Source organism: Pezoporus wallicus, unplaced genomic scaffold (genome assembly GCF_028554395.1).
Source record: "Pezoporus wallicus isolate ANWC-B61680 ecotype Strahan unplaced genomic scaffold, APGP_CSIRO_Pwel_v1 contig_5552, whole genome shotgun sequence".
Taxonomy (NCBI): Eukaryota; Metazoa; Chordata; class Aves; order Psittaciformes; family Psittacidae; genus Pezoporus; species Pezoporus wallicus.
The window spans coordinates 1,244,622-1,257,743 of record NW_026640754.1 but is presented as its reverse complement, the minus strand read 5'-3'; the positions used below and the strand labels follow the sequence as shown (position 1 = coordinate 1,257,743).

General features: G+C 34.8%; 1 protein-coding gene across 2 annotated transcripts in view; it reads right to left on the bottom strand.

Moving 5' to 3' along the window:
* Window positions 1–13,122, bottom strand: part of TUSC3 (tumor suppressor candidate 3) — a 120,159-nt gene that overhangs the window by 55,181 nt on the left and 51,856 nt on the right. For both annotated transcript variants that reach the window (XM_057420300.1, XM_057420299.1), the window contains exons 3-6: window positions 12,101–12,218; window positions 9,620–9,760; window positions 8,994–9,134; window positions 2,279–2,368 (exon numbers count right to left, since the gene is read on the bottom strand). In XM_057420300.1, the coding sequence (XP_057276283.1) occupies window positions 2,279–2,368; window positions 8,994–9,134; window positions 9,620–9,760; window positions 12,101–12,218 (490 nt within the window). The remainder of the gene's footprint in view (window positions 1–2,278; window positions 2,369–8,993; window positions 9,135–9,619; window positions 9,761–12,100; window positions 12,219–13,122) is intronic.

Below are 13,122 nucleotides of genomic sequence, written 5' to 3'. Positions count from 1 at the left end.
GAGATGTCTGAGGCAAGAAACAGTTTATAGAGACAGAATATTATCAAATTCTGGTGGCATTATCAGGCTCTACAGCTAGTACAAAACTGAAACATCAACTCCTATGAAATAAAAAAGCTAAGAATTAGCTAACAATAAAACAACTACGCTTGGTGAGCTATTCTATACCTCCTCTTAAAAACAGAATTTTACATGATAAGGCTGTTAACAAGGTTTCAGAGCATTACGTACAAGTAATCCTTGTGCAAAATAGGCATACAAATTTTGAATTGCTAATAAATCCTAGACGTTGGAAAGAAAGTGATGAGTTAAATTTCATCCAGATGTAAAGACAGCAGTTGCTAACTTAATGCAGAACTATGTTACACTGAATTATCATGGCTGAATAAATCACACAGAAGTGTTAGATAAGCACTTCTATGACTTCAAATTCACAGGAATATACACAAGTGCTAGAAAAATGAAACAGCAAAATGTTCAATAGTGTTACTTGAAAAAAACCCACAATTTAAAAGAGGTAAAAGTGTTACAGAATGCTTATTAAGCTTCTAATACTGGTAAAATAAGAGCTTTAAGTTATAACTATACTGGTCAGTGATACCTTAAATCTGGTCAGTGATACCTTAAATCAACAACTTGGTGACCTTGCTACTGGTTTCACTTACTGTCACAGACAAAAGCTCCAAGGAGGCAAAAGTACTGACACATTGTGAACAAGGAGAGACAAGTGAAACAGAAGCACAAAATAACTTACCTGAAGTCATATATTGAAGCAAAATCAGAAAAGAAGGCATGCATGCTGACTAATACAGCTGATTAGTATCCAGAACTTAAAGCCATCTCTATTATTATTTTCATTACTTAGTTTTGTATGCTAACACTCCTAAACTAGCAGCCTTACAGACACTCAGATAGGATATGAGTTCACACTCTGAAAACTGAGACAAGATGGCACAAATTGAGGAACAACTGAAGATTTTTTTTTTTGATTACTTAATGTAAGGTACACCTCAGAAACAGCTATTTAAGAAAAGAGCAATGTGTACAAAACTGGATATGGTAAAAACTAATTGGTCACAAATGGTGCTTTTTCTTTGCAGTATTTCTCCTTTCTGCCACTTGATAGGAAAGTATCATAAATACTAAGGCACTAATGAAAAACTCTAAATTTTTATAAACAGTGTTTTATACAGATTGTTTATTACATTATCAATTCCACTTCTGCATAACAAAGTTGACAGATGGAATCATGTCGTTTTATGACATCAATAAACTGCTACATTCCTGTTAAAAGTAGATCAGTAATCAAATTCAGAACATAATTTTTTCCTACTTCAATTCAGATATGCCACAAAGGGAGGTTTAAATACATTGTTTCTTTAAGACATACGACAGTCTCCTTTAACTAGTGATAGCCAAAGCTGAAAATAGCATGACAGGACACTAGTTACAAAAAAAGCTTCCTGACTATTAAGTTCACTGCAACACCCCAACAACTTGCCTGAAAAGCTGTAAATAACAAATAGTGGCAGAAACTAGCCAAGATCCTCTTCACCTTCCTGGTAGACAGTGAGTTTCTTCTTCTGAACTCTAATTTACTAATCTGTGATCAGGAAGGAGCAAGCAAGAGAATTCCTTCAAAGTCAGCAGTAGTGAGGTACAACTAATTTTGGCAGTAGCCAACTATTAGTAACTTCTTATTAAAGCTGGTTAAGAATATAAGTCGAAGGAATAAAGAGATACAGTAAAAAGCATTCCTTAAAAATCAGTGGAAAAATTCCAGGCGTGATGGAAAATGGTACAAAGCATGTGAAAATATTTGCCATCTCCTTTTCTAACTAAAATGCTCAAGAAAGAGGAAGGTAACAAACCTCAAAGGTTTGTGTAAATGAAGCCTGAAAAGAAGAAAATCCAAAACCCAAACAACTCGCTTTTCACTTTCTGAGGGAGCATATTTCTACAAAAGGATACAATACCATTTATCTCTGGGCAGTGGAAATTGTGTGGTATCAAACCCTCTATAACACATGCACTACAGCTGAGAACCCGACAGAAATTTGGAAAACATGGCCACTCATTTATTTTCTCAAATCAAAGATGGTGGCACTTTCTAAACATCTGAAATAGCAAAACAGACTCTGCTTGCAGCTGGAGACTTAAAGACTCCAACAGACTGTAATACAGTGCCATGAAACTGCAATTATTTGCAACTGTAGACTCAGTGTAGCAAATTACTATCAATATCATATTTCCCCTCAAAAGGAAAGAATCAACTCACCACTTGTCCATTCTGAGGATTTTTATGTGCATATGGGGGTCCACGGATATGATTCCACATCTGACCAGATGTCATAGCAAATACAACACACTAGAAAAAACAGAAAAAACATGATCATGTATTTACTCAGAAAAAATGAATAGAACACCATTCTGTCAGTGATCACAGAATCCCAGGAGTTGGAAGGGACCTCAAAAGATCATCTAGTCCAACCCCCTGCAAGAGCAGGGTAACCTAGAATACATCACACAGGAAGTTGTCCAGGAGGGCCTTGAATATCTCCAATGTAGGAGACTCCACAACCCCCCTGGGCAACCTGTTCCAGTGATCTGTCACTCTCACAGTAAAGAAATTTTTCCTGATGTTCACATGGAACCTCCTATGCTCCAGTTTACACCCATTGCCCCTTGTCCTATCACTGGACATCACTGAAAAAAACCTACCTCCATCATCCTGACACTCACCCTTTACATATTTGTAAACATTGATGAGGTCACCCCTCAGTCTCCTCCAAGCTAAAGAGTCCCAGCTCCCTCAGCCTCTCCTCATAAGAGAGATGTTCCACTCCCTTAATCATCTTTGTAGCTCTGCGCTGGACTCTTTCAAGCAATTCCCTGTCCTCCTTGAACTGTGGGGCCCAGAACTGGACACAATATTCCAGATGTGGCCTCACCAAGGCAGAATAGAGGGGGAGAAGAACCTCTCTTGACCTACTAACCACACCCTTTCTAATGCACCCTAGGATGCCATTGGCCTTCCTGGCCACAAGGGCACAGTGTTGGCTCATGGTCATCCTCCTATCCACCAGGACCCCCAGGTCCCTTTCCCCTTCACTACTGTCCAGCAGGTCAGCCCCCAGCCTGTACTGGTACATGGGGTTGTTCTTCCCCAGATGCAAGACTCGACACTTGCCTTTGTTGAATTTCATCAAGTTTCTCCACGCCCAACTCTCCAGCTGAATGGCAACACAGCCCTCTGGTGTGTCAGCCACTCCTCCCAGTTTAGTATCATCAGCAAACTTGCTGAGGGTACATTCAGTTCCCTCATCCAGGTTGTTGATGAAAATACTAAACAGCACTGGTCCCAGCACCGACCCCTGAGGGACTCCACTAGTCACAGACCTCCAGCTAGATTCTGCCCCATTAACCACAACTCTCTGCCTTCTTCCTTTCAACCAGGTCTTGAACCACCTCACTACCTTCTTTTATATACATAATTATTTATGTAACCAGATACAGTATCAAACGCTATTTGATTTTTAGGATAGGGTTTTACAGATGTGCTGCTCTCATAAAATTCTTAATGTCTTCTGTTAGAAAATGAGTTAGCTCAAGACAGAGGTTTTCAAAATCTCACTTGAAAGAATCCTGCCATTACATGCACTTGGAAATGCCACATTACCACATCTATATGGCAAAAAACATTCACAGCAGTAAAAGACATTCATTGCAAATATTCTGCAAACTAGTGTTCAAGATTTATACAACCTTTCATAAAATGAATTCTCCCTCTGATCCAACAGAAATGTTTAGCTCGCCTGTTTGCTTTCAGGTGTACGAAATGATATATAAAAGCATAAGAAAAAAGAAATCCAGTTGTAGAAAAAAGTGTCTGCCCCATTTTATGAAATTCTCATTGTGTGTCCTATACAACTATGATTCATTTTAGCTATGAAAAATAATACTGGTTGATTTGGTAAAAAAGTGAAATTCCCTGTGGAAAGAAGTGTGAAGTTAGGTTAGGGATGCATGACAACTGTAAAAACAGACAATTCTTGTAGAATTATATATATAATATTGTCATAACTGCAGAATCTACATGTCATCACAGTCATAGCAAGTGTCATTATAAATACGTTAAGGAAGAAAATACAGTATATTTTGAGTACCAAATGAGAAAAACAAAAATGGGAAACTTGGAGCATATAAATATGGTTTTTGGCTTACCAGTACAGATAATCCTTACAAAAAGTACAGTTTTTACATATATGCTAATTTTTACTGCAAAATACTCCCACCAGCATAATATAGTCATAGTGATTTGAGCAGATGGATCGCAAATGTAAAGATTAATACCTTGATGGTTAACTAAAGCAGGGTTTATTAAAAACTCTTTAAAGGGTTTTCTTTAAAAAATGTTTAGAAACATATTAATGAAATAAACGTAAACTATTGCAGGTTTTATCCCCATAAATGCAGCATTGCCACCTCTAGCAATATCATTTGAACAAACTTTGCAAGGCGTTAGGACTGAATCTTAACAACACAGCACAGCACCCACTCACCCCAAAGTGAAGCCAATGAATGCTCTCAGAAATCTAAAGATAAACACTGGAGGAGTAACCATGACATGAGACAAAGGGAAAGATACTAGGAAATGTGTACATAACAATTTTAACTGTGGTGTTATAATTGAGACTTTTTGCCCTTGTAATAGAAAGAAAAAGAAAATAATGAAAAAAATACATCTTCATGTCGAGTTAAATAATAACTCTTTGTTGTACTGTTAAGTTTTCAATTACACTAGGAACAGATTCTTGACTTGAAATACTGAAGGTGTGTTTCATTTTGCCCTTAGGAGGATTTCTAATATATCAGTATAGTAATTAACATGGGAGATGAAAGCATCATGGTAGTGATTACTAGAAAATGGATTATGTTTTAATTAATAATATGCAAAGAAATGAAGAGAGTGCATGCTTCAGTTACTGGGAAAAGGGTAACAGCTATTTCTATGCCTTGCAGACTGTTTTAGAAATTTATACTGCAATTTTGGTCACACAGGAGATAGCTTATGTGAAAGTACAAAAGTAGAGAAACTGAAAATGTGGGTAACAACTGAGGTGGAAGGGATGTTTTAAAAGGCTAAAAATTAGCTGAAATGTAAAGCACTGAAAGAGGATAGAGAACACAAACTGTGGCGCTCTGAAAGTGAGTTTTCTATGAAAAATTACTCTACCCATTACTGTACTTAATTTACATTCTCTAGGGCCAAATCTTCTTCCATATGGAAAGATTTAAAAAACACTCCACCCCAGTTTATACATAGTCATATACTTTATAACAGATAAATATCTGTTAACGTAAGAAAAATTACATTCTAGACTCATTAATCAGTAGTTAATTTTAAGCATAGTTAAAAAAAAACAGGCAGACACAGGCATCCAGTTCTGCACTTATTCTATACTATTCTGTATATGTAAGTTTTAACCCTTTCACAATTATTGTTTTAAAGAAACGTAATCCTTTCTTTCCAGTTTAACTTTGCTTCTGTACTCAAAGAAGGCTACAGAATTACAGGATCTGTACTCAATTTCTAAATAACAATCCATCACTTCTTAGAATGTCCAATATAAGATATATAAGTCAAGGACAGGAAGTACAACCTAGAAGAAAAGAGAATGGGTTTCTGTATCTTTAAAAAGATACAGATCTCTAACTATGGGAAGAAAAGGAAATTAATAACTTGCATTTATTGCTGTTCTTTTGAGATGCCCATCTACTCATATGGAGAAGCCTAACTTTTTCTAGTCATATCTTTGTAGAAAACACATTACTTTTTTAGCCTCATTCCTACAAGGGGGTAAAGAAGCCACTCCCAACCATGATACCCTTTTGGAGCAAGCTCTTTTGGAGCAGTAACTGATGACAAATGTACTGTATTGTGTACTACTGTGGAGTATATCAGCACAGAACACATTTCTCATAGCCATTAATTGTTATGACAATCATAAGCACATGCTTTGTCTCCTAATTCAAGCAACTTAATATATTTTGCCCAGCAGAGTCAACTCCTAGGCAGCTGCCTCTTCTAACCTGAGCAGACTTTGCTTTCCCAGATTCCACTGGTATACAGGCAAATCTGAAATACACACATAAAACCAAAAATTACACGCAGAAAACCTCAGTGGCAGCCTAGTGAAGAAAATGCTTTGAAAGAAGCCCTCATAGCCCCTATTCACCCTTGTAGCCCACATTCTAGACAGCTGAACAAGCTCTCAGCACAGTACTGAGTTGTATAAAATACAGCAATTTCTTCTAAAATGTTAGAAATACATCCAGTTTATGTCATCTGACCTTTTATCCTCTCTGCTTAAGACATGAAGAGTCTTGACAAGAATCTAAACTGCTTCTTTTTATAAGTGGGCAGGACTCTGCAAATATCTAAGAACTGAAGTCCTTCCTCATCTTTGTGCGACCATGGGACAGAGAAAATTGTCCATAGACGAAGAGTATGATTTGAATTAAAGTCTAAAATAATTTAGGGGACAAATTTTGGATGTGATCTCAAAAAGACATCTTATGGGGTATTATGTACTGTGACTCAGTCATCTGGTTTGCCATTCTAAGAGTCTTCTGGGTAATGTTGCAAGTAAAAATGCCTAAGGCATACAAGATACTACCAGAGTCTGCAGTGCTTCTACAAGGGGATGAAATCAGTAATAGCATTGCTGTTGTGCAATCTAATGTTGAGGACAAAACCAGTTCAACAGTTTTGTGATTGGTGTCAACCAGAGATGAAAGCTCTGGTCTGGCTTCTGAAAGTTTACCAAAACCACTACATGCATCACTAAAAATTGCGTTCCTAAATATTCTCATAAAACAGCATTGGAAGTATCTCTTATGAGACACTACTTTTTTGTATCAATGGAGATATCAAATTCAGCCAACATTTTGGGGATTCTCTCTTCTCCTGCTAGTCAAAAAAGAAAAAAAAAACAACAAAAAAACCCACACAAAAACACAGAGGCACTTTATGCTGAGATTTTTTTTCTAATTTTAGGTGCAGATCATTCAATTGGGGAGATAGGTACTGTGAATTTTTCATTCAAATAAGAAGTATCCAACATTTAGGAGCATATAAATGCTCTTCAAAACAAAGATTTGAAAGACAAGGAAAAGTAAACAGGAGACTTGTCTGTTTGCTACAATACAGTTTTCAGAATTCCAGGATATATATGAAAGAGATTCAGTTGAAATTTAAAATGTTATTTTTCAAATGATTAATGAATGCTGGCTACCTAACAGTACATCTCCCGAAAACCAATCAAAACTCAAACCTACAGCTTTTAGAAAAAAAAATCTCCTGTGCTTTCTCAGTTCCACAATAAAAGGAACTGCCAATAAGAAACTTATTGCCAAAGCTCTTATCAAAAACATGGGCTTCCTGTAGCTGTCCAGGCTTTCAAGGGTTTATTTATTTTTTAAAGTCGAGAAAGGAAAAAATATTAATGAGGAATATAATTTTTTATTAGTTATACCCTTCCTAAATGAATTTTATTAGACATGACTCTACCCCCTCTACTAGATACCATCTTGCCTATTTTTCCTTTTAATGAGCTTTTACGAAAAAACTCAAAGTTTTATTGGTAGAAAAAGCATCATGGAGGAGATTCATAACTACACGAGACCTTCAAATGAATATATCTATGGATCTTATCCTATTCTAGTCACTTTACAGAAATAAGCTTATCTGTGCAAAAGCCTGCAATCTGGTGTCCCTGCTGATTTCACCAAAAAGAACTTACAACATTAGCTTGTATGTCCACTTGTAGATCTGAATAAAACCAAAAGGACTTCTGGTAACTGCATGATCTTTGCTAAAACACCATTTTGTAGTATGGGCCTTTGACAACATTGTGAAGGTGAAAGAAGAGTAATGATTAAACTGGGAAGCATCAGTTCAAGGCCATGATTAATTGCTAGATACTTTCAGATGCAGGACCTTTTCCTAAAACATCCTCTAAGTGCGATTCATTTTTAAAGTAAAGAGAATTTTACAGGAAACAGTATTAGCAACAACAATAAACAGCATTAATGCCATTTTAATTCCTTTTGATGCTATTACTGCTTGTCAATATAATCAGCAGGATGAAAACTACTGAATGGCATCAACATAATTTCTTTAAATGCTTGATCCCATTAGGACATTGACCCTGTCCACACAGGTTCAGTTGAATGTGATTATAAGTTTTCAGCATTGTAATTTCCAGTTACATGTAAAATGTCCAACTACTGCTAAGGAGAACTGCAAATAAGAAAGAATTGATGTGTTCATTTTCTTAACTCAATTAGGAAGTTAATTATGTCTTCAACTATTTATTGAATACAGATTGTAATAGAATCATTCTTGATTTGACTGATTTTTAACCTCTGAAAGACAAAAACTCTATTCCCCAAAACATTCAAACATTAAACTTCTGATCTGAATCCCTGAGGTATGAAATCGGAATGAAAAGGCTGTCTGCAGAGATATATTGCATGGTTAAACAAAGGAAATGCCCTGATTATATCTTTATTTGATGTTTGACAAAAACATCCATTTTGCTGTGCTAATTATTGCTTTACTCAAGTGATCTCTAAAGATTAGGACTCAAAAAAAAAATTAGATTGGTACATATCAAATTTGCGCTTACTGGTGGTAGAATTATCTTTAAATATCATTGAAAACGATATCATTACTGATTTTACAAAAAAGAGCAGGTTGAACAACAGCAGTGAAGATTAGTAACACTTTTTATTAGAAATATTAGTGAGTGATAAAGCTAATGGGAATTAGCCTCAAAATCTAAATTATGAATCTTTGTCTGATAGTACCATACTGAACACTGTATTAATGCAATGTTTTTTAATTTACTTATTGTGCAAGTAATGAAGACACATATGCTAAGACAAGGAGCTAATATTAAATATGCTGGTAAGGAAAATCTGCATACCAGAGCTGCCATGGCCCAGCCAGTTTTGTTGTAGATGAACTCCAAGTTATTTCTGCGCAGATACAACAATCCACCAACAAGAGATACCAGAAGAGCCAGTGCAATTGTACCAGAATAGTTAGGAGGCCTGAACACTCTAATCTGGAAAAGATAAATGAAAATACAGATTGCAATAAATGCATACATACAGATCGTCTTATATATAAACAAACAAGGAGTACCTGAAATCTGGTTTCAGCATCAGAAAGACTAAACCCTAAGCTTATATTTAAGTAAGAAAAAAACAGTACTTCCTTTAATACACAAATTGGAAAAAAGTTTTAAGCATCATATTGAACTGCTAAACTCCAAAACATTATTTCTTCAACACATTTGCAGGGTGTCTGGATTAGGAGCACCTACCTTTGGATCTATCTGTTTTGTTTGCATTATATAAGATTTAGTTATTATATAAGATTTAGTTATTAACAACTAAATATCACAGTATCACTACCTGTTTTCATCCAAAGTAAACTACATACAATTCAACAAAGCAAGAATGGAATATAATCTGCAAAACTGCATAAATTGCCACAGATTACAAAGATACATTTGATTTCAACTTTCAAAATTGTTGAAAGACTTACATGAACATCTGTTCTGTCAGCTATCCATTTAGCTAGCTGCTCAGCTGCAAAGCCGATTCTCTGCAGGTCAAACGTGTCAGCTCTCTTGGGTTTACCTTTTGGAGGAAAATGCATGAAAGTCGGAGCAGAGTTCATATTCAGCTACAAAAACAGGAAAAATAACAGGAAAAAAATATTGTAACTCTACCCCAAAAAAATTTTACCTTTTACATACATGACAGCACAAGTCTAATCAGCATGAAAAATAAATATTTTCCTCTATACATTACTCTCTTTTTATATATCTTCAAGTACAGTTCTGCAAAAAAAAGAACATTCCTTCCAGTAGACTGGGATGTTTAATTATTCAGAGTATTTCACCCCCAAACTTTTCTGAGTATCTTAATCTTTAAAGTTTTTATACTCTGGAAGAACTTTCCTGCAACTAGTAAAACAGAGACCCCACATTCATCCAATCTGTTCAGGTAATTTGGCTATAAGGAAGATAGTGTGACATTGTTTCTCTTGCCTAATACAATGTTAACAACATTAACTAGCCTTCCACTCGCTTCAAGATGGACTACCCAACAATGACTAGTCTTTTTTGAATTCAGAAAGGCCCAGGTAACTAGCTTAGACTACATAACTTGCCCTAGAAATTACATGACTATTCACAGTATATCAAAAAAAAAAAAAAAACAACCAAAGGTGATAAACAAATACATTTATATTTTCCACTTTAAATTTTACTTCAACTTTGGTATAGGAGAATATAATTTTAGTATATCAAATTCCTCCATATTCTGTCCATCTTAGAAACAGTGCAGCAAAACACTTGAAAAACTTAACATAGAATCATACACAAAATAAGCGCAATAATTAAAAATGATGCAATATGGAGAGCTTTAAATAACAAAGGCAGACTAAACTTGTTTGCTTCATTACTGCAAAATGAATTTTATCACATTACCAAAACTCAACATTTAACCATGTACAGAACTGAATAGAAATCACCAGCTACTAAAACATTTTATATCTAAGAGAAAAATAGCCCGCTTCTTTAGTGAACTGATTTGGAAATAAGAAAGAAAGACTATGATAAATGTTGATAAATAGTTGAATAAAATATTTTATAAAATTCGTATATGTTCTGACATTGTATAGCGTTTGGGGGACGCTGCTCTGCAACTGCTTTGTTGTTTCTCTACAAACAGAACAAAAGCTGAAAAATCAGTATCATGACTTTTGAGGGTTTTAATGCTATGGCATTCATATTACATGACTTGTTTGTACACAAAAACATAAAGCAAGCCTAAACCACACTTCCACCAAATCCACCTTTAAATAGCCATTAGTATCACTTATCCTTAACACCATATTTCTCAAATACAGTCAAAAACTTACCTATTTTATCTAATTGTCTTGGTTTTACGCTACTTTAAATGCATACCACCTGAAATAAACTGAATCTGTACTCTTGTACACAAGGACTAAGTTGGACTGGACTATTCTAATATGTATTGATTGGCTTAAGGGAAGACCAAACAACATTTTGCATTACTGTAACCATGTAGGATAATGTAAAATGATTTTAAAGCTTATTTGAACTAAAATTTTTAAGGCAAAACCATAAGCCGTTAATAAACATTTTTTGCACAACACATTCTCGGATCTGAAGTGGAAGAAAAAATACTTACTAAACAGTAATTAGACTTTTTAAATTTAGTATTTAAAAAATAAATATAATTTTTTTCTCCTGGAAGATTCCTTCTCCAGGAGGTGATTAAAAATACAGAGAGCTTCAAAACTTGTCACTCCTCTTGATCTGCATGTTTAGCTTCAATCAATGGATAAATATCAGGGAAATGCATGTCAGTATTTATTATTTACTTTCAAGTGATGCGTTTCACCTTGACAGCTCGATTTAAGAGTGGACCTTAGACTGTTCTCCAACAGTTGATTTTTCACTCTTCAAAGCAGAAAATCTAAACTAGCCTCTTTTCTTTTCCTTGAACAACTGCCAGAATCATACAAATATTACTGGAGTTGAAGAATATTGTATTATACAAAATCAATTAAAAAGCTCTTTTACTTAAAAAGCGTTTTTCCCCAATGATAAAATAATGATAAATAATAAATTATAATGATAAAATAATGATAATGATGATAAAATAAAGGAAATCTTTAAACGTTAATTACACTGCACTTAATTCAAATAAATGACATTAATTATGGGTTGAAAAATAGTTTGCATACATATAATGTAATGTATAAATAAACATTATAAACAGCATTTGGAAAATACTAGAAGTTGCTACCGGTACAATCTGTCATTGATAATGTCACAGAAACCCTAATGCCTGGTGTTTTTAATCAGGAAGAACTTATATACAAAACACAGAGGTACATACCTACACACAGAAAATAGTTTATTTTGTATCAGTTGGCAAATCAACATGTAGTTCTAAAAATTAAGAATGTTTTACAATATCCAACATTTACCTGCTGAAAAACATCTGCACCTTCATCATAATCCACTATTGTGAAAAACAGTTTGTTTGAGAAAGCAGATGAATAGCGCCATGAATTAGCCAGCACTTGATATTCTTCATTAGCTTGCCTGTGAAGGAAAAGAAACAAATGTACATCCATGTGGCATTTGCTGGCAAGAAAGATTCTATAACCAGCTGCAGCAGTCAGATGAATTACACTTGCAACAGTATCATTCTCAACAGCCTATTATTAAAAAAAGTTACAGCTAGTTATGCAACTTTTTGCTTCAAACTTATCTTCTCCAAAATTAAGTGTTAAGTCAAAGGTATGGCATAGAAATCCCAAGATGATGTTAACAAAAAATAATGTTTTCTCTATTTAAAAGTCTCAGAGAAGAGGAGTGTCCTGAGCAGCAAGCATGACACAATCTGCTAACACACACTTATGTGACCCTCAAGTACGATATCAAGAAGAATTCCGGGATCCTTTTCCAGCAAAGACATTCTCTAAACACACAACCACAGAACCATAAAACCACAGGTTCTACCTCAGGAAAAATCCATAGCAATGAATAATTCAGAAGAAGGAAGAAATAAAGAAAAAAATATTAAAAAAACAATCTGAAAGGATCCTTGCAGTACTTCTGGCTTTCCACAGACTCCTTTGCTAATTATTTTAGCAAAGGAACTAAATTATTTTATATTACAAGTTAAATATAAAATTCTTGTTGGAAGTGGATGATCTTAAGGTCCTTTCCAATCCTAACTATTCTGTGATTCTATGTCAAGAATGTCCCCATTTCCTAATTATCATCCTTAGGCATGAAATATATTACAACTCCAGTGGAACTGTGTTGTATCAAGGAATACGCTGTATATGAAAAAATCTATCATTTAAGAAAAACAGTTAAAATGAAATTTTATGCATTCTTGCGGCCCCCCCCCCAAAAAAAAAAAACAACCTAAATATTACAAAATCACACAAAACTCAACTTTCACCATTATTGCCAGATTGATTAAAATCTGCTACTT